Raw genomic sequence first — 21,128 nt, 5'->3', positions numbered from 1 at the left:
CATTTTTTTATTTGTATAATCGAACCTCCACTATCGGCCACCTCTCCACAACGAACACCTCTCTACAACGGCCACATTTTTTGTCCCGGCGGACAGTCCATACATTAGCTCTTGTTTAAACCTCTCTACAACGGCCACCTCTCTACAACGGCAACGGCCACTAAAGTGTGTCCCCATCTGCCAAAATAACCTCTCGACAACGGCCAGTACAGTTCTTTTTTGAAAAACCTTTTTTATAAACTGATGCAGTCGTCCACATTTGTCTTCGAAACATTACGTTTCTGTATCAATTTTAATGATATACGTATTTTGATTGTGGTCCATTTATATGCTGCAGAAAGCATAAATTGTCTACAATAACATAGCGAATGTTGCGAACCTTACTCGTTTCGTCTTGTTAACATTTTGATTCAAAACATTATTTATGTTTTATCGTGTATTTTATCTTTATATATTATTTAAGATTGGATTGCCATTATAGGCTACAGTAAGCATGAACTTGGCACAATAAACATGTTGTACTTCCCGAAAAAAAAGGTGTCATATTACACCCCTACCTCCCCATAACGGCCACCTCTCCACAACGGCCACTTTCTTCTGTCCCTAAGGTGGCCGTTGTTGAGAGGTTCAACTGTACTCTCCATTGTTATTGTTACATAAGCGCAAAATGCAAAAGTCGACTTTACTAAAAAAACATAGACTAACACGCAGCTTTAAAATATAATTCAAATAGGGGAGAGGAGAGTAGAGGGGCACCTCTAGTAGAACTAATACTGTGCCCCTTTAAAGGAAGTAAATTGATAAGAAAAGTAACAAAGAATAGAAAAAAAATAAGAAAGATATAGGAGAAGGAAAACAAAAAACAAAGAGAAATGAAAATAATTAGAATAAGGTATCATTAATAATGAGCAAGAAATGTATCACCAATATTGAGCAAGGTAATATTTATAGATTGCTTTCCTAAACATTCTTTTAGTAGGTTTGTCCTTTACTTTCTGAGGAATGTTATTCCAAGAAACAATTTCCTATTACGGTTGAAAGCGTGTTGAATAAACTTTAAATAGGTTTAAATTTTCATTCTACAGCCATACAAGATTTGCTTTGTTCACGAAAATGTTGAATGGTGTTGAAGCTGTTTGAACAGTCAATTCAACATTTGTGGATTATCCGCGGTGTAATATAATTGATTCGTTTTCTTTGTTTTATGGACTATTGTCAGGGTAAGGTTTATTGGTGAGGATGTTTTGTTCCCTTTCTTTTACGTTAGCTGTGATTAATAGATTATATTACACCTAGACTGCAAGCAGTCCCTTTCTGGATAGTCGAGAGGTCGCGCGAAATAGCCGAGCGCGAAAAAAATAGAGTGATCGAGCGGAAGGGGGCTTGGGGAGAGGCGGAAAAAAGGGGAAAGGAAAAGAAAAAAGCGAAAAATCAATGGAAATGTAACAGGTATGGCACAGTTTTCTTCGACCACTACACTATTGTATTAAAACATTTGCAAGGGTACTAATTTGGCCTTAAAAAAAGCAACGCCATCGTGAAAGTGTTTCTAATTGCGCAATTAAATCGTCTTAAATCACGTGAACCTTAGGTGGTCACATGATCCTCATGTGGTCATGATGTAGATTCCTTATATCCAAATAATAGACGAATTTTAGAGAGATTAAGCTTCGCGTTTACGGCTAACGCCAAACGGGAAACGTCAAGCCACTGTTTGTTCTAAAATGCGTAAACTTCTGTTTCTCGTACTCACTTCTCTCGTCTTCGTGTTTTTTCGATAGCTGTCGCCGACTGGGCGGAGATAAGCTTAAACCAAAAAAGCTTCATTGTTTTTCATCAAAGAGAAAATTTCAGCCTGGCCTTTGCCGTGTGCGGTAAACGCAATGCTAATTGTTATTATTTTTTTGTTCTATTGCCCTGAGCCTCTTAGCCAAGCTCGAATTTTAATATATCGAAATTGGTCCATTTAAATTATCATTGAATAAAACTCAAAATGTGGGAGTATGCGTTAAAATAATAATTAAGAATGAAAACGTTACTGAGAATCGTAGCGTCACAACAATAGAGGTTCTGCAGGGGGGGGGGGGGGGGGAGATAGAGTATTAGCTTTCAGTAAAAATTTAAGCCATGTCTCAGCTATTTCTCTGCTCACAATTAATTATTTCCTACCACAGTTAACTTCTGTTTTTCGCGTATTTTTGCGTTTTGTCGATGTCAGGGATGACCGTCCCATTAACCGAATATGCAGTGTCGACGATCATCCAAAGATTTCCGAAGAACGTTCGAGTGATTCCAGTATCCTCTGACTTTTAACCCTTTTACCTCTAATATCAGAGAAAAAATTCTCCTATCTTGTCCTGTTACTTTTCTTACAAAAGTACTGTGGAGAAGTTATTAAAATATCAAGAAAATTCACCTTGGGCGATCATATCCTTAACTCTCAGGACTTTATGGGTTGAGTAAGCATGGATATTACAAGGAGAAATTTGATGCTGATCACTGTTAGGGCTTAAAGGGTTAAGCGAACAATGTTAATCATCTTTTAATGACTTCTTGACTTCTACAAACAACCTAGTGTTTGAAGAGAATACAAAACGCTTTTCAGCCTGTACGTCGGATGCTCTGAAGAGAGTCGCCTTTTTTAAAGCCTGTGCGGCAATAACTAGGGGATGGAAAGGGTAGTCGGGCGCGCCCTCCTCCGCGTCTTCCTTCGTGCTCTTCTCCGTGATCTCCTCCCCGTTCGCCTTCGAGCTCTCCTTCATGCTCTCTTCCATACCCTCCGCAGCGCTCCCCTCCGCACTTTCCTCTGCGCTCTCCCCCGCACTCTCCCCCGCACTTTCCTCCGAACTCTCCTTAGCGCTCTCTTCTGTGCTCTACTCCACGCTCTTCGCCGTGTTCTCCTCCATCGCACTCGCCTCCAAACTGTTCTCCACGATCTCTTCCGAGCTCTCCTCCATCCTCTCCCCCGTGCTCTTCTCCGGGCCTCCGTATTCTTCTTCCTTCCCGCGCGAGATACCTGTTTTCTTTACATGCGCTGCATTCTAGTGTTTTTATTGCACAATATTTTGGCATTATCCATCAACGACAATAAGTTGTTAATTGATTTAAAGAGAAATGTAAAAAAAAAAAAAAGCTGGCAAAGGTTTTTTTGCAGAATTGGAAATTTGGCGCGCTCTTGCGCTACTGAGTTATAATCATCTTCATCAAAGACAATGGCCAGATTTATTAATTAAACTTTTTTCTCGAAATTAAGACATTAGCGTCCTTGCTTGACCATGAAATTAGGACTCCTATTAAGCGTTGGAGCGAATCTCAGGAGCTAAATACTGACTTGCAGACTGATCGCGTGACCTTCAGGTAGACATCGCGTGCCTTGACTGCAAAAGTGGGTCACAAGACTGAGACGTCGCGTGACCCAAAAACAAATGACCTGGAAGAGACAACAACAATACATTTTGATTGACACAATTTCCAACGGAGATATCTAAACTCCATTTCTATGAATCAATAAAAGCCTCTTAATTAATTAATTTCCCCGATTTTAATTCCAGAAAAAGCTAAAGATAACAATTAAGCACAGGGACAGTCTTTTGATTTCATCTAAAAGGACTGTGTCTAATTTTACTGAAAAAGCGCTGGTTTACCAAGAATTATAACAGTTCTAAAAATCTCGGACTCTCAGCCTCAACACTAGCCAGTTAGTGAACATGTTCATCCGAAACTTGATTGCAGTTTGCGCCTGATAATGGACTCTGGCTTTTTTCGTGTTTATTTAGCTCACGAGTTATTATTTAATTTCGTTTGTCTGAGACATATGCTTGATCTTCAGAATGTGTGGTTTCCGTCGGTCCTGCTGGCAATGCTCATGAGTGCAGTTAGTTTACACCGCGGCCAATTCGTTTTGTAAAAGCCTCGTTGTTCACACAAGAACGCAAAGGCAAAGCTTCATTGCCCAAATAACGCCGACGAAAAGCGAATACAATCCCGTGCAATTTCCCAGGAACTAAATTGGGCATGCCTGCGACAGGTCGCTGGGAATAAAAAACTGAGACAAAACATCAATCAACAGCCTCTTAGAACAGCGCCCTGTGAATGGATCATTTTCCCTTTAATTCCGAAAAAAGCTAAGTTAGAAAATAACAATACTTTCAATATTTGTGCTGTTTGAGTTTCTCAAAGGTCATTTCTCCCTAGGAATCAAAGACATCGAAGCGACGCTTTATAATTTCCATGAGTGCAGAGCTCCTGCTAGCTGCAGGTTATTTACCCGAATGAAACTTGTCTCCGGAAGACACGTCGGTTAAGGGTTTACGATTTTATCTTTTATGTTATCAGTCAGTCAGTCAGCCTTCATGATTCACGCGTTTTTGTCGTAATGGCTGCATTGTGAATCTTCTACTGAGAGTGGCTGATTATTCAACCTCGTTTGCCGCGCGGCTAAGAGTGGCATTTTAAATTTAAATCCGGCTCCGTCAGAAACCAGTCACCTTTGAAGTGTTAGATAAACTGGGCGGGCCTGGGTCAAATTCCAGGGCATTAGCAACCAGCCAACCACAATAAACCCAATGCTTCTTTATTGGCTCTTCATAGTGCTGTAATTCCGAGAAAAGCTAAAGATAGAAAATCATGCGACTCAGATGTGTGGTGTTGAGTTTCGCGAGGGACAATCTTCCTTTAGTCCTTGAAGACATTATGGAGTCGGATACTCAAGCTTGGCTTCATAAACTTCGCGACGAATTGTCTTGTCCTATGTGTTCGGAGACATTTACTGATCCAAGACATCTTCCATGTCTCCACAGTTTCTGTTTGGAGTGCCTTAAACGATGGCACCAAGCGAGTCAAAGTATAACTAATGGAAAAAAATATCTTGTCCAACCTGCAGAATCCTTAGCAGTGTACCTGAAAGTGGCGATCTCTAGGATCTTCCAATCAGCTTTTATCAGAATGGATTGATTGATTTGCTGGCCATTAAAGAATGCAACAACACTCAAGTAACTTGTGGAAATTGCGGCGAAAAGAGCTCTGAATCTTCGTACTGTATCGAGTGTTGCATATTTTATTGCGAGGACTGCGTAACTGCACATAAGAAAATGCGAAGCAGCAAAACTCACCGAGCCCTGGCCCTCAAAGAGTTTAACGACAAGGACTATGAAGATATATTAAAGCGACCCGCTTTTTGTCCCAAACAGCAACATCAAAATGAAGAATTAATTTACTAAATTAAAGTACTACTGCAAGAACTGCAAAACGGCAGTCTGCCAAACGTGTATCAATCTAAAACATTCTGGTCACGCTTTAGAGCTCATAGAAGACGAAGCTGAAAGACAAAAGACTGTAATAAGAACTCTGATGAAAACACAGAGACAGAATTTGCAAGCAAAGGAAAACTTTGCCAGTCAACTTGAAGAAAAATGCGTTTAAGTACTTCAGAAAAGCGAAGCAATGAAGACGAATATCCAGTTGTTTGTGGAAAAGTTGAAAGCGGTTATTGATGTGGAAAAGGAACTTATGTTCGCTGCGGTGGAAAACCAAGCAGAAAAATCATTCGAAAATCTCACAAAGGAAAGAAGCAAAACGGCAGATGACATAAAAGCGATGGAATCATCGTTACAGAAAACCGATGAACTGCTTAATCGAGGACTGACCAATGCAGAGATAATCTAACTGAAGAAAGCATTAGAAACAATCTCTGAGTATTTTGTTCAACGTGATTCAAATTTACTTGACCCTGAAAGTTTTGAATCTTTAGATTTCGTGGAAAATGAAAACTTGTTAGACACTTTTAACAACGAAGAAATTGGCTTCTTGGAGATACCGCAGCGAACGAAAGCAATCAAATCAATCGCTGAAGGAAAAGGTCTGAAATTGGCATTTGCTGGACGGGAAACGGAATTCACTTTGACCACAGAAACTGCAGAGGGAAGACGGTGTTATCACAAACGTGACCGTGTGACGGTGGAGATCCTAGACCAACGAGGGCGAGAGTGCGGGACAGAAGTGCGAATCAGTGATAACAAGAATGGACAGTATAAGATCAGCTACTCTCCCAGAGAACAAGGCAGATATTCAATTATTATTAAGGTAAATGGGGAACATGTCCGTGGCAGTCTTTATGATTTGCTAGTAAGAGCCCGCGAGCAGGCTGTCAGCTCCGGGAATCTCTCCGCTCGGGGAAAAAATAGCGTTGGACCCTCTCCTTCCCCGAGTGCCTCTCGCTATTCAGTTTCACCAGAGCAGGGAGCTTGCTCGCAGACAATGTTAGTAAAATTATTACAGTTTAAACCTGTTTTATCTTTTGGAAAGAAAGGTTCGTCTAAAGAAATGTTTAACTATCCTTTTGGGGTGGCAGTGAGTGACACGGATGAGATAGCAGTAACTGACTTTGGGAACCACAGGGTGCAAATCTTTGACAGCGGTGGGAATTATTTAAGATCATTCTGGAGCCATGGCATCTGTAAGGGAAAATTTAACTTCGTTAGTGGGATATGCTTTGACAACAATAGAAATATTTTCGTTGCGGGACATGGCAACAATAGAGTCCAGATTTTTAGTTGGCAGGGCAAGTACATTGGTATGTTTGGTGGGGAAGGAAGCCTTGATAGTCAGCTCTCTCGTCCTTGGGGTTTATCATTCGATGCCAATGGTAATATTATTGTTGCTGATTCAAGTAGCAAGCTGATTAAGATCTTTTCAACCAATGGAAAGTTTGTAAGGAAGATAGGTGGGCCTGGCTGTTTACGTTTTCCTGTTCACTGTGTTCAGTGTGATGAATATTTCATAGTGTCAGACAGAGATGAACACTGTATTAAAGTGTTCAGTACCGAGGGTAAATACCAATATAAATTTGGACTGCAGGGGGGAGGGGATGGTGAGTTTAATTCTCCCCGTTGTTTAGCAGTGACTAACTCCAAACACCTAATGGCAGTTCCTACTTTTAAACTTAATTTGCTTAGTTGCTGTTTCACAATGTTCGCTGAACCCTGACCGTTAGAGTCATCCTACCGTTTAAAGATCAGGGTTCAGCGAACATTGTGAAACAGCAACTAAGCAAATTAAGTTTAAAAGTAGGAACTGCCATCCAACCTGTGTTTGTGAGTCGAAAACTCAATGAAGATCTTAAGGTGCAAGAAGCCAAGCCCTCCATTGTCAACCAACAATGCGTAGTATACGAATTTAAATGTAACCTGTGCGATGCAGGATATGTGGGGTATACGCGTGGGCACCTGCATGAGCGCGTAGACGGACACAAAAGAAAGTCGTCTTCAATTTACAAACACTACCATCTTCAACATAATGACCAGATACCACAGCGTTTTTTAGAACTGTTTCACGTTCTTGCGAAATGCACCAGCAAATTTGATTGCCTCATTCATGAGATGCTATTCATACGCAAACTGAAACCAGAACTGAACGTGCAAACTGATTCAATTCGCGCTAAAGTATTTGTTTAACCATCTATTAATATGTTAATTTTCAGCTCTAGCCTATTTAAATATCCGCATTCACAAACTGATTTTTTCTCTTGATAATGGAGTCAAGATGACTCCGAAACGTCGAGCATTAAATCTCTCTGTAATTTTTGCATGTCTTTGCTTCAGCAAATCCCTTTTAATTAACTCAATTAAACTCAATTAAATACAGTATTCATAAGAAATCAAATGGTCCATTATCATAATTTTACAGAATATAAATTTTCTAGTTTAAAGCCCCTTACAGCACAATCTCATAACTATTTACGTAAAATATAATTCCAACTTACAAAGACAAAACTAAGAATCAATACTTACGAGATAATGTAAAATAAATTTCAGCATAAAAAATATTTAATTTTACCTTTTCATTCCCAGAGCCATAAACTCATGGAATCCGTTGGAACTGCTAAGCTGTACACTACAATTTTCCCGCTGTTTGGTTCGTTTGTAATTTTGTTCAAATTGATTTGGCATATTTATCTTGTTCAAACTTAAACGCTTTTAGAAGAAAAAGCTTGAATACCTTTCTCTGTTTGAATATTTGTTTATCATTGGGTAGTTTCTCTAATACAAATGCTCTGTGAAAAGAACTCAACAATTTACCAAAACTAAACTATTTATTGCTTACAGTGCGAGCTAAAAACGTTTTTCCGGTCTTCGAAAAACCTAAATTGGAAATAGACACGGACTTAACTTATAGTGGATATACTCTTAGCTTTTGAGTTCTTCTCAAGAAGTGCAACTTCTAGAGAAAATTAACAATTTACAGTTGTATTTGTTCGTTTTACTATATATTTACCATCAGGTTGTTTTCTAACACAGATTTTCTACTTACAGTATGAGTAAAACCATTTTTTTATTTCGCCCTTAAACAGAAAAAACACCGAAATTCTTTTCGCGTTGTAAGGCCACGCATTTGTCGTTTTGAAAATTATTGGTAACAAACTCAAAAGTTAAGTTGACTAATTTTAAAACTTTGCTTTTACAGTTACAGTTTAAATGGTTGCTGAAAGAATATTTGGTCATTAAGGATAACAAAGAAAGGCGAAGAGCATGCGTGGGGTCTGTGTGCGGTGGCACGTTTTGTGAGGAGCGTAGTTTCCGTCCCTTTACGCCAATTTTAGAGAACTTTATACCGCCTTGACATAATAATTCAACGTTTAAACACTTGCTGAAGTATTAAATGCAGAAGTTAGGAGGAAAACACAAACGAGGAGCTCGAGGATCAGTGGAAGAAGAAGAACTATCGACACTTAAAAGAGCCAACATGGCGGAATGTCAGGAAGAAGAGGCCGCGGAGTTAGTGGAAGCGACAAATGAAGCAATAAACATCGAAGGTGAGCCCAGTAATGCAGAACTAAGGGAGATGTTGGTAGATATTCAAATAAATACTTCAACTATCCTACGCGAAAACAAATCAATCAGAAGTGAAATGACCGATCTCAAGCGCACAATCCAACATCAAACAGATGATATAACCGCGTTGAAATCATCTCTAGAACATATAACGAAGCAGTACAACGAGGCAGAACGTGAGCTGGTGGCAGCAAGAAAGAAAATTCAAGAGCAGGAAGAAGAAATTGGTGAATTGTACGACCTTCAAGACAAACTAGAACAATACACGAGGAAAAACTCCCTAGAAATACATGGTGTACCAGAAAGCGCCTACACCGAGACGGAAGACGTGGTGCTAAAATTAGCGGAGGCCCTAGATGTATCGGTGGAACCAAAGGATATCGAAATATGTCACAAGCTGTACAGGAAGGGTAACAAACCAATTATTGTAAAATTCATAAGCCACAAGGTCAAAACAAATCTGTACAGGGCTAGGGCTAAGCTAAAAAATGTCAGAGTTTCTAACATCTTCCCGCAGTGCTCGTCGTCAACTCTAGTGCAAGCCGACAGAATTTTTTTAAACGAGAATCTTACCTCGTATAGGAAAAAAATAATGAATCGGGCAAACGAGATGCGGAGAAATAATGAATTGTTGAGTGTCTGGTCTATGGATGGATCAATATATGTCAAGACCTCTCCGCAGGGTAAGCCAGTCAGAATTAACGAGCTGGAAGACTTAGATTATCTTTAAACGTTCAATTGTCTGGCCAAAGAGGACAAAAACTGTAACTTACATTTGGGACAGGATACGAAAACGCAAATTTCGGAGAAGAAGAAGGGAAACGCTCATAAACTACTTTAATTTACGTTTTTGTATAATTTTAGTTTTGTTTTGCTTCTGTATTATTTTTTTTCTCTAATTTGCATATATATTTTTCTTGTCTTTTTTTTGTTTTTTATTGTAATGCAAGAGAAGGCAAAATACGATATACTTTCTCTAAACGTAAGGGGAATAAGAGATCAAGCCAAACGGAGGAGCATTTTTCTATATCTCAAAGATCATAACTCAAAAATTTATTTCTTACAAGAAACTTACTCTCAACCAGAAGATGAAATTATTTGGAAAAGCAAATGGGGAGGTGAAATATTTTTCTCTCACGGAACCAGGCATAGTAAAGGTGTTTGCATTCTTTTACACCCTACGGTACAAAATAAGATCGATTACTCATTCAATGACAAGGCTGGAAGAATCGTGCTAATTACTTGTGTTCTGAATTCTCTAAAATTATCACTGGTGAATATTTATGCCCCGAATAGCCAAAGTGAACAATTAGAATTCTTACAAAACTTGAACAATTGCCTTATCGACAAGTCAGAAATTTCCACGCTTATTGTAGGTGGCGACTGGAATTGCACACTATCAAAGATAGATAAAATTGGTGGCACAATTTGGAAACCAACAAATTATCGAAACCTGATTTTGACAACTATGGACGCTTTCGATCTCGTAGATATTCAAAGATTACGTCACCCGAGGCTACGTAAATACTCTTATGAATCAAAAGTGTTAAAACTGAAATCCAGAATAGACTTTTTCCTAGTTGCCAAAAATCTGACACAACATGTGAAGAAAAGTGAAATTTATCCTTCTATAGCACCGGATCATCGAGCAATTTACATTTCTTTGTCTTGGACAACTGAAAAGTCTAGAGGACCCGGACTTTGGAAATTCAACAACACTTTACTGAAAGATGAATATTATGTGTCTAAAATCCGTGAAACGTACTCCCGCACACGCGCTGTTTACTCCGATTTGGCAGACGCTCGGCTTCTTTGGGAAATGTTAAAAATGGAAATCAGAGCGGCAACCATTGCTTATAGTAAAAAGAAAGCTAAAGCGACCACTAATAGAGAATTGGAAATTAGGAGACAACTCGAAATTCTGGACCGCAATATTTGCGACAACTTTAACTCTCCCATTATCACGCACATCCTAAATGAATATGAAGATCTCAAAATGGATCTCCAATCTATTTACGAGGAGAAAGGGAGGGCAGCTATTTTTAGATCGAAATGTCGCTGGGTCGAAAAGGGCGAACGTCCAACAAAGTACTTTTTCAATCTGGAGAAAAGAAACTACAACAGGAAGACCATCACTGAACTGCGAATAGAAAGTGAAACAGTAACAAACAACGAGACTCAGATATTAGAAGCTATCGAAAACTATTATAGCGAATTGTACGCTTCAGCAAATAATTCACAGGAAAATAATGTTGATGAATTCACCGAACATTTAAAAATTCCAAAACTATCAGATGCAGACAGGGATAGCATAGAAGGTCCATTATCTTATGAAGAATGCAAAAAAGCTTTAGACACTTTTCAAAACAACAAAGCTCCAGGAGAAGATGGTTTCACGGTTGAATTTTATGCGTTTTTTTTCGATCTGCTAGGACACGATCTTGTTGCTAGTTTCAATGCGGCCTACGATGCAAATGAACTCACCATTTCACAACGAAGAGGCGTTATTACTTTAATTCCCAAGGAAGATGGCTCGCTACTAGAACTTTCAAACTGGAGACCGGTAACACTGCTAAATGTTGATTGCAAGATAGCAACTAAGGCAATAGCAAGGAGAATAGAACCATTATTACCAAATCTAGTGCACACTGATCAAACCGGTTTTATCAAAGGAAGATATATCGGGGAAAATATTAGGCTAATAATCGACATAATGGAACATACGAAGTCATTAAGCATACCTGGCATTCTAGTATCTCTAGACTTTCGGAAAGCTTTTGATTCTCTAGAATGGTCGTTCATGATGAAAGCACTGGATATATTCAATTTCGGAAAGGGTATTAAACGATGGATCAGCACATTCTATACAAAAATTGAGAGCGCGGCGATAAACAATGGTTTCATGACCAACTGGTTTAGACCGTCAAGAGGAGTGCGACAGGGGTGTCCCCTTTCTCCGTACTTATTTGTGCTTTCCACGGAGATATTATCTAGTAAAATCAGACAAGAACCAAGTATAACAGGAATCAAAATATTCGGGCACGAAATCAAACTGAGCCAATTCGCGGACGACACAAACCTTTTCTGTGCAGATTTGATCTCTGTTGAAAATGCTTTGAAAACGGTGGGAGATTTTGGGAGGCTAGCGGGTCTCAAGTTAAACATAAAGAAATCGAAAGCAATTTGGTTGGGAAAATGGGAAAAAAACAAAAGTTATCCTTTACAACTAAAATGATTGCATAGTCCGGTTCGCCTCTTAGGAATTCATGTCTCTTATGATGAGAAGGGTAACAATGAACTGAATTTTAATCTGAAAATACGAAAACTTCAAACAAAACTGGATATGTGGAGATCAAGAGACCTTACACTATTTGGGAAGGTACTGATAATTAAGTCCTTAGGATTGTCTCAATTAATTTATTCAGCTTCAATTCTTAATGTTCCCGAAGATATCGCAAGCACAGTGAAAACAAAGCTTTTTAGTTTCTTATGGAAAAACAAAAGGGATAAAATTAAACGAACTGGGCTCTACCAGGATCCGGGGAGAGGCGGAATACGTATGGTAGACATCGACATAATGTTTAAGGCTCTAAAATTAGCCTGGATTCCAAGATTACTGACTCCAGGGAACCAAAATTGGAAAACAGTTCCTAATTATTACCTAAGAAAATTCGGAGGTTTGAACTTTTTACTGAGGTGTAACTACGATGCGAAATACATAAAATCTATTCCATTGTTTTACCGAAATATTCTAGTATACTTCAGTGAATTAAAAACTCTTTACAGCTTTGATCAAGCACAAAATATAATTCTATTCAACAACAAAGAAATACTTGTTGACAGTAAAACCATTTTTATCAGGGAATGGTTTAAAAAAGGTATCCTGTCAATACAAGATCTTTTAGACAATACCGGTCAACCAATGTCCTACCAGGAATTTACGAATAAGTATTCCTGTAAAACTAACTTTCTCCAATACTATCAAGTTATTAGCGCTATCCCAAAGCACTTATTAGCCAAAGCAAAATCAACGAAGCCAATTAACAAAGAGTCATATTCTGATAATAATCTTAGTCTACAATTAAATGAATCGATAACTCTATATCTAAACAAAATCAAGACTAGCGACTTCTACAGGTTATTATGCACAAAAATCCACACGACAGGTCATTCTGGGCCACAGAAATGGAGCAAAGATCTTCCCTTGGATGAAGATAAATGGGAAAAAATATTCACCTCCCTAAAAACCGTCTGTAGAGAGACCAAATTAAAGGAATTTCAATATAAATTAATCCACCGAATTGTAGTCACCAAAAAGGAACTTTACCGCTACGGAATCAAGGAAGATGATGAATGTATATATTGTGGTGAAAAAGACTCTATTGATCATACTTTTAGAGATTGTCATTTCGTCAAGATTTTCATTCAACGGGTTATCAACTGGTTCAATATAGAAAACAAGGTCAAATTCAATCCGTCTAGCGAAGAAAGACTGTTTGGCATCCTCTCGGACTTGCATGAAAAGGCACTAGTGAGGAAATTCAATTATACCATGTTATTTATGAGACACTATATTTACGCCAACAAACTACACAACAAACCAATTCTCCTCCAAGACTTCGTTGATAAAATGATAATTAAATACAGAATTGAAATGCTATAAAATACACATGAAAAATAACTCCTCTGACTTGATCAATGGAACTTATTACCTCTTGCGTTATTTCCTTTTTTTCTTTTTTTTTTTTTTTGGTGTTTATGTGTGTGTGTGTGTGTGTGCGCGCGTGATGTATTAGAATTGTAAGTAGTGTAAGCATTGTAATTATTAGTAGTACGAGCATTGTATGGTATTGATAGTATAGCAGTATAGCTAATATTGTAAATAATGCAAGTATAGTGAATATTGTTAGTAATATTTAGTATCAGTAGTGTTTAGTACTGTAAACATTTCATATATGTTGTAAGACAAAAAAAAAAAAAAAAAAAAAAAAAATCCAATAGGGTGCGAGATTTTACATGTGCTCGCCATTCTTGTACAGAAGTTCTAAGTGATCCGTCTCATGGATTAAAATATCACTTGTTTACGTTTAAAAAAAAAAAACAAAAAAAAACAAAAAAAAAACAAAAAAAAAAGATAACAAAGAAATATTTTACACCTTGCACACGGCAGCTTATGGGGCGGAAGGCAATTTTTTCGGCCGATGGTTGTCCTGACGGACTTTGAAGAATTCAACTCAGTTTAACAGCTGCGGTGTATTACAGTGATTTCGCACAACAAATCATCGAAAATGCGGCTCTATCCGACTGAAACTATAATTTGATATATTTTGAAATATCCAGTTCTCGATATTTCACGAGGTAAGTGGAATTTATCATTATTTTCTTAGTAAATCGTTATTTTCATGTTGTTATGCTGATTACGAAGGCGGTGTTTGTTGACAAAAGTACAGTTAAAACGTCTTCTTCTATAATTTTCTCTTTTTAACTGCCCAAAAATTTTATTGCATATTCTTACAGACGAGACATTGCTCTTTAACCGGGATGCTGTTTTAGGATGCCAACTAATGTATCTTTAGCGATATTTTCCTCTAAACTCGGCCATTTTTTTGGCACTTGAAGAGTAGTTCAATAGGGAAGAAATTAAAAATTTTGTAAAAAAATCAGATCTCGATCAAATTCCCAAAAAAGCTTCTCAACACAACAACAAACATTTGCTTGTCTCGAATAATGAGATTTTGTTCGGATTTGTAACGCTTTCTTTGTAAGGCAAATTCTTAAAAGTGTGACCTAAAATGGCCGCTGAAAGCCCCCTCAGAGCGGTAAAACCAACATGGTCGCACTACAGCTAAAATACGTACCAATCGAACTGAGCTGAAAGTTATATTTATGTGAATCACTTATATAGACCATTCTTCTGAGAAAGTTTGAGGGATTTCATTTTTTCTCGTCCAAACGACGATAGTCGATATTTACAGAGGACGGCTCTTAAAACGATGGCACCAAACGAGTCAAGGTACAACCAATAGACAAGATATGATAACTTGTCCAACCTGCAGAGCCCTTAGCAGTGTCTCTGAAAGTGGCGATCTAAATTATCTTCCAACCAGCTTTTATCAGAATGAATTGATTGATGTGCTGGCCATTAAAGAATGCAACAACACTCAAGTAACTTGTGGAAATTGTGGAGAAAAGAGCTCATAATTTTCGTACTGTTTCGAGTGTTGCATATTTTATTTTGAGGACTGCGTAACTGCACATAAAAAAATGCGAAGCAGTAAAAATCACCGAGTCCTGGCCCCCAAAGAGTTTAACAACAAGGACTATGAAGATATATTAAAGCGACCCGCGTTTTGTCCCAAACAGCGACGTCAAAATGAAGAATTAAATTACTACTGCAAGAACTGCAAAACGGCAGTCTGCCAAACGTGTAGCTCTCTAGAACATTGTGGTCACGCTTTAGAGCTCATAGAAGAAGAAGCTGAAAGACAAAAGACTGTAATAAGAACTCTGATGAAAACACAGAGACAGAATTTGCAAGCAAAGAAAAACGTTGTTAGTCAAGTTGATGAAAAATGCGTTAAAGTACTTCAGAAAAGCGAAGAAATGAAGACGAATATCCAGTTGTTTGTGGAAAAGTTGAAAGCAGTCATTGATGCCGAAAAGGAACGCATGTTCGCTGTGGTGGAAAACCAAACAGAAAAATCACTCGAAAATCTCACAAAAGAAAGCAGCAAAACAGCAGATGACATAAAAGCGATGGAATCATCGTTAGAGAAAGCCGATAAACTGCTTAATCGAGGAACCAATGCAGAGATAATCCAACTGAAGAAATCATTAGAAACAATCTCTGAGTATTTTGGTCAAAGTGATTCAGATTTCCTTGACCCTGAATGTTTTGAATCTTTGGTTTTTGTGGAAATGAAAACTTGTTAGACACTGTCAACAGCGAAGAAATTGGCTTCTTGGAGATACCGCAGCAGACAAAAGCAAGCCAATCAATCGCTGAAGGCAAAGGACTAAATGAAACATTTGCTGAACGTGAAACGGAATTTAGTTTGACAACGAAAACCGCAGAGGGAAGAAAGTGTTACAATAAACGTGACCGTGTGACGGTGGAGATACGAGACGAACGAGGGCGAGAGTGCGGGACAGAGGTGCGAATCACTGATAACAAGAATGGACAGTATAAGACAAGCTATTCTCTCAAAGAACAACGTAGATATTCAATAATTATTAAGGTAAATGGGGAACATGTTCGTGGCAGTCCTTATGATTTGCTAGTAAAAGCCCGCGAGCAGGCTGTCAGCTCCGGGAACTTTTCCGCTCCTTATTCCCCGAGTGCCACTCGTATTTTTTCACCGGAGCAGGGAGCTTTCCCACAGACTTTGTTAGTAAAATCATTTCAGTTCAAACCTGTCTTATCTTTTGGAGAGAAAGGTTCGTTTGCAGGGATGTTAAACTGTCCTTGGGGGGTGGCAGTGAGTGACACGGATGAAATAGCAGTAACTGACTCTGGGAACCACAGGGTGCAAATCTTTGACAGTGGTGGGAATTACTTAAGATCCTTCGAGGATAAGGGCACCAATCCGGGAAAATTTAACTTCCCTTGTGGAATATGCCTTGACAACAAAAGAAATATTGTCGTTGCGGAAAGTGGCAACAATAGAGTCCAGATTTTTAGTGGGGAGGGTAGGTACATGGGTATGTTTGGTGGGAAAGGAAGCCTTGATAGTCAGCTCTCTTCCCCTTTGGGTTTATCATTGGATGTCAATGGTAGTATTATTGTTGCTGATTCAGGTAACAAACTGATTAAGATATTTTCAACCAATGGTAAGTTGGTAAGGAAGATAGGTGGGCCTCACTCTTTTAGTTGCCCTGTTCACTGTGTTCAGTGTGATGAATACCTCATAGTGTCAGACAGTGATGAACACTGTATTAAAGTGTTCGGTACCGAGGGTAAATACCAATATAAGTTTGGACAGCAGGGGGGAGAGGATGGTGAGTTTAATTCTCCCCGTTGTTTAGCAGGGACTAAATCCAAACACTTGATGGTGTGTGATATGTTTAATAATAGAACACAAGTGTTTGAATTGAATGGCAAGTTTGTTGCTAAGTTTGGAACTAAAGGCAGTGACGTAGGAGCATTTGATCGTCCAACGTCTCTAGCTGTTTTAAGTAATGGTAGAATTGTTGTCACTGACCGTTATAACCACCGCATTCAAATCCTTGAATGAAAGCTGCCATCTGCAGCTACTGAGGAAGGTAATAATGGCTTGGTTTTTGGTTTTAGAAAACTGGTAAACAAAATAAAGCGGTAATAAATAGTCAAATGCCAGGTTAAACAACAACAACAACAACAAAAACGATAGAATTAGGCTGTTATAGTGTTTAATTGCTGTATTTCACGGCTAACATAAAATAATTCTATATTATTTTACTTTTTTCTACAGCTTATTGCTGTGCAATAAATTTAATTTAAACAGTTAAAACCAGCAAAAGAAATTAGAGATTGGTTCAGTTTTGTTAGGGAACGAAAGCGCGTTGGCCATGTTCTTATTTACATTGGAAGACCTACATGACTATCAAAAAGGCGTTACTTGGTGGCCCTAAGTGCTGAAAGGGAATTTCTAATTCAAAACGTGAGCCTAGAAGTAATTTTCTAAAGTTCATTACCTTACAGCGGTTACCGATAACACGCCACCTATCACCTTTAAAAGACTCCCGATAAAGTTGCGTTTTGGTGGACGTCAATCATAGAAAAGCCGTTGAAATTATTTTGAATTCTAACTAGAAATACGTGACACGCAAAACCTCGCGAAGCTGGGGCTGGGTGGAAAGCTTTCTTTACCCGTATTGTAGCATCAAATGAGGAGATTAAAAGGTTTCTGAACATAGCAACTATTTTGATGAGCATGGTCTTTTCGAGGTTCACATGCTAGTTTAATTTGCGGTTGAAAATCTATTTCTGACGAGACAAAATGTACAACGTGCGTGAAGCGCTGTCGTGTTCGATGAATTTATTTCCCACGGAAAATTATTTTACGGCGGTCACAAAACCTGTAATTTCTTCAATGCAATCTCTCACAAAAAAGATTTCTGGAAGAAAGGGAAATGATTGAGGAGAGCTAGTTCTGTATCCAGTGAATATTGATGAACATTGCAGTTGAAATTTGATCTGGCACGCAAACTTTCCCGATGTATGTAAATTTTGCTCCAGACGACGCCGGACAGTCTGACGTCATTCATACTTTGTTTTTCACTGTTGCTAGGCAACAGTGCGGACACCTTCAACGAAATATATAAACATACATATATATAAATATATTTTTCGCTCGAATTCACGCGGCTTAGCTCCGCTCGGGCCGGCTCGGCCCGACAAATTTATTAACCTCGCTTCGCGAGGAAACATTTCAAGGCAACTAGTTTAAAAGTAAAATTTGAATTGGTCAACTGAGCTTTTGAACGTCTTGCCAATAGCGTTGAAATCGAGACATGCCTGTTTTTTCAACGCGAGAAGAATTTTTTTCGTTGAAGGCCAGAAAAAATGTTTCTAGCCGTACTGTAAGTAACAGCTAAATAACTTAGCTTAGTCCATTCGTTTAACCATTTTTATGGAAAATTTGGATAAGAAACAACCCTATGGTAAATATATAGTCAAACGCCTAAATGCAACTGTAAATTGTAATTTTTGTCTCGAAGATTGTGTCAATTTAAGTTTTGCAGTTCGTGAGAGTACTGTTGAGTACGAGACGTGCGTGCCTTTGTAACGCTAGAAGAATTCGAAAGCTAAGGGTATATCCACTATAAGTAAGGCGTGTGTGTATTTGTAATTTAGGTCTCCTTGGTTGAAGACTGTAAAAACGGTTTTTGCTCGCACTGTGAGGAATAAATAGCTTATCTTTTCTCAGAACATTTGTATAAGAGAAACTACCCGATGATAAAGAAGTAGTCAATTAAACAAATTCATTCAATGTTTCTAATCCTAAGAGCGTTAAAGTTTCAACAAATAAATATGCCAAATTTAGCTGAAAAGAAAAAACCGACAAACAAACCAAACAGCGGAAAAATGCTGTTCAGTGGCGCCAATGTAAAGTTCAGCTTCGCAGTTCCAACAAGGTTTTATTACCTTATGGCACTGGGAATGAAAAGGTTGAATTTATTTTTTTTTATGTTGAGATTTATTGTACATTATCTCATAAGTATTGATTCTTAGTTTTGTAAGTAGGAATTATATATCATGCAATTAGTTATGAGGCTGCGCTTTGAGAAGCTTTAAAACTAGAACATTCTCATTCTGAGAATTTTTTTGAAATGAATGAGTTATTACTGTAGTTGTTTTTGAGTTTAAATAAAGATAATTATAATAATTGCTGATTGATTTAAGTTTATTTTTTAGTTTGAAATGTCTCTTCAACTTACATATGCCGTTTCTCTACTAGAGGACGTATTATACGTCTGGAAGAACTTGGGCAAACATTATAGGTTCGCCTGGTTATTTGTCTTTAGAATAAAGACGGGCACAGGACGCATTTTGCGTCTGGACGAACTATCACAATCTTCCATTGTACGTCTTGAACGACGCACAACGAAAGATAGTTCGTCCAGACGGATAATGCGTCTTGTGTCCGTCTTTATACTAGAGACAACTAACCAGACGAACATCGACTGATATATCAGCTTGCCCAAGTTCGTCCAGAGGGATAATGCGTCCTCTAGTATAAAACGGCCATTGTTTCATAAAGTGCGAGAAAATGAGGAACAGAACGCAACATTCTGTTTCATTGTTTCAGTCTTCTACGCAGCCATTATTTGAGTAGAATGAATTGTGCCGCAAGAATTAATTATACAAATGATGGATCAGAGAATTCAACTCTGCATTGTATGTTGTAGTCCTAAATGAACCCATGTATTTGCCACTGAACATTAGCCCTGGCAAGGAAATAAGAGGCTGCAGGAGGTAGAGAAAAAAAAATTTGACCTCGGCTGGAATCGAACCCACGACTTCCGGATTATGATCATCGTTGCTCTACCGACTGAGTTACGAGGCCAGACGGGAGCAAGTCTAGGGTGACTATGTGCCGCAACTTCCATCATAATGGGTTCGATCCGATATTTTCCTTTTAACCCTCATCACCTCCACGCTAAACAGGATCGCCCACCAACAAGACTTTGTTGTCATATTACAAGAAAGTACCAAACAAGGACTGTTGTGTCGCCCTTTTTGAGAGCCCTTGTGCTCGCCACTTTTCATTGGTCCAGCATCTTAGACTTACACTCTTTGTACTACAGGTCCATTTCGGTTGCTCCTCTTCCGATCTTGTTTTGTAATAAAGTTTCGATATAACGCGCGCGCTGATTGGTTGAAACAGCCTGCTTTATTAGAGCACCGTGAGTCCGTAATATACCCGTGAGGGATGAATAAATAAATGTAAATATATGAAACATATATTTTGAGCTGTGGATGAAAGATCAAATAGAAGAAAGATCCTCACAGTTATTATGCAGCTTAAGCAGTTGCAAAAAGAAAGCCTTAAAAAAAATTCAGGCTTGAACGGGACTCGAATCCATTAGCTATGCGATGCCGGTGCAGTACTCTACCAACTAAGCTATCAAGCCAACTGGGAGCTGCTTACTCATTTTGTGAGTCCGTAACATACCCGTGAAGGATGAATAAATGAAAGGCTTTCTTTTCGCATACTAACTGCGAGGATCTTTCTCCTATCTGAAAAATTAAAGTGACATGCCAGTTGCAGCTCTTGCAATGCCCAGATTGAACGTTACAAAACTTTATAGAGTGTCTTCACATGACGTCACGGCGGCCATGTTGGTGTCCCAAAACAAAGAAATGGCGGCCATGTCGGTGTCCCAAACTAAACCTCTGGGAATTGAACTCTATTTTTATGAAATTACTTTCTTTTTTTTCACGTGAATGAAAACGCTCCATACCTCCCGAAGGAAAATATTAAATTGGCAGTATTTTTGATATTTCTAGGTAGAGATTTATTGAAATTAGCTTATTCTTTTCGATTAATTGTCAGTTTTCTCTTTGTAACTGAAATTCTTTGTTGTCAAATCGTTGGTAGCCTTTCTGCTGGGAGGATCCTAAAAGTTAAAAGCGTTTATCTTTGGCTATGTGAACAGAGCTGGACAAAAATGAAGTGAAAACGCGGACTTTAAAACTTTCGCCACTTTTTTGTCTTAATACAAGGGGAAAAAATCGTTTTTCGGGCCTAAACAAAACATCCCACGGAGGGTGCAAATTGAATCCGCTTGTCCGTAAACCTTCTCTGGGACAACGTT

At 38.5% G+C, this 21,128-nt stretch overlaps 2 protein-coding genes and 1 long non-coding RNA gene across 4 annotated transcripts in view; 2 read left to right on the top strand and 1 right to left on the bottom strand.

Annotated features, from left to right (window-relative positions):
- Nucleotides 1–2,528: 2,528 nt before the first annotated feature.
- LOC146472221 (uncharacterized) overlaps nucleotides 2,529–21,128 on the bottom strand; it is a 160,568-nt gene continuing 141,968 nt past the window's right edge. Inside the window, exon 3 of the long non-coding RNA XR_014866599.1 lies at nucleotides 2,529–3,430. This is a non-coding gene — a long non-coding RNA (uncharacterized LOC146472221). The remainder of the gene's footprint in view (nucleotides 3,431–21,128) is intronic.
- Nucleotides 4,592–19,200, top strand: LOC146472229 (transcription intermediary factor 1-alpha-like). Its single transcript, XM_085119625.1, has 2 exons — nucleotides 4,592–4,843; nucleotides 14,842–19,200. Exon 2 carries the CDS (start codon nucleotides 15,093–15,095, stop codon nucleotides 15,759–15,761), a length of 669 nt encoding a protein of 222 aa, XP_084975751.1. The 5' UTR covers nucleotides 4,592–4,843; nucleotides 14,842–15,092; the 3' UTR covers nucleotides 15,762–19,200.
- LOC146472230 (uncharacterized) lies at nucleotides 8,530–9,605 on the top strand. 2 transcript variants are annotated; one of them, XM_085119812.1, is made up of 2 exons: nucleotides 8,530–8,809; nucleotides 8,972–9,605. In XM_085119812.1, the coding sequence occupies exons 1-2, from the start codon at nucleotides 8,656–8,658 to the stop codon at nucleotides 9,556–9,558; spliced, it is 741 nt and encodes a 246-aa protein (XP_084975938.1). In that variant the 5' UTR covers nucleotides 8,530–8,655; the 3' UTR covers nucleotides 9,559–9,605. The 2 variants fall into 2 exon arrangements, with proteins under 2 accessions (XP_084975938.1, XP_084975937.1); XM_085119811.1 differs by having other exon boundaries at nucleotides 8,530–9,605.

Source organism: Pavona decussata, unplaced genomic scaffold, assembly GCF_977016875.1.
Source record: "Pavona decussata unplaced genomic scaffold, jaPavDecu1.1 SCAFFOLD_100, whole genome shotgun sequence".
In the NCBI taxonomy this organism is placed as follows: Eukaryota; Metazoa; Cnidaria; class Anthozoa; order Scleractinia; family Agariciidae; genus Pavona; species Pavona decussata.
The sequence above is the reverse complement of the archived record's forward strand: the minus strand, read 5'-3'. Positions and strand labels throughout refer to the sequence as shown.

Bases quoted from the DNA above. Each gene is read 5' to 3' on its own strand.
- LOC146472229 (XM_085119625.1), top strand. From the start codon at position 15,093: ATGCGAAGCAGTAAAAATCACCGAGTCCTGGCCCCCAAAGAGTTTAAC.
- LOC146472230 (XM_085119811.1), top strand. From the start codon at position 8,656: ATGCAGAAGTTAGGAGGAAAACACAAACGAGGAGCTCGAGGATCAGTG.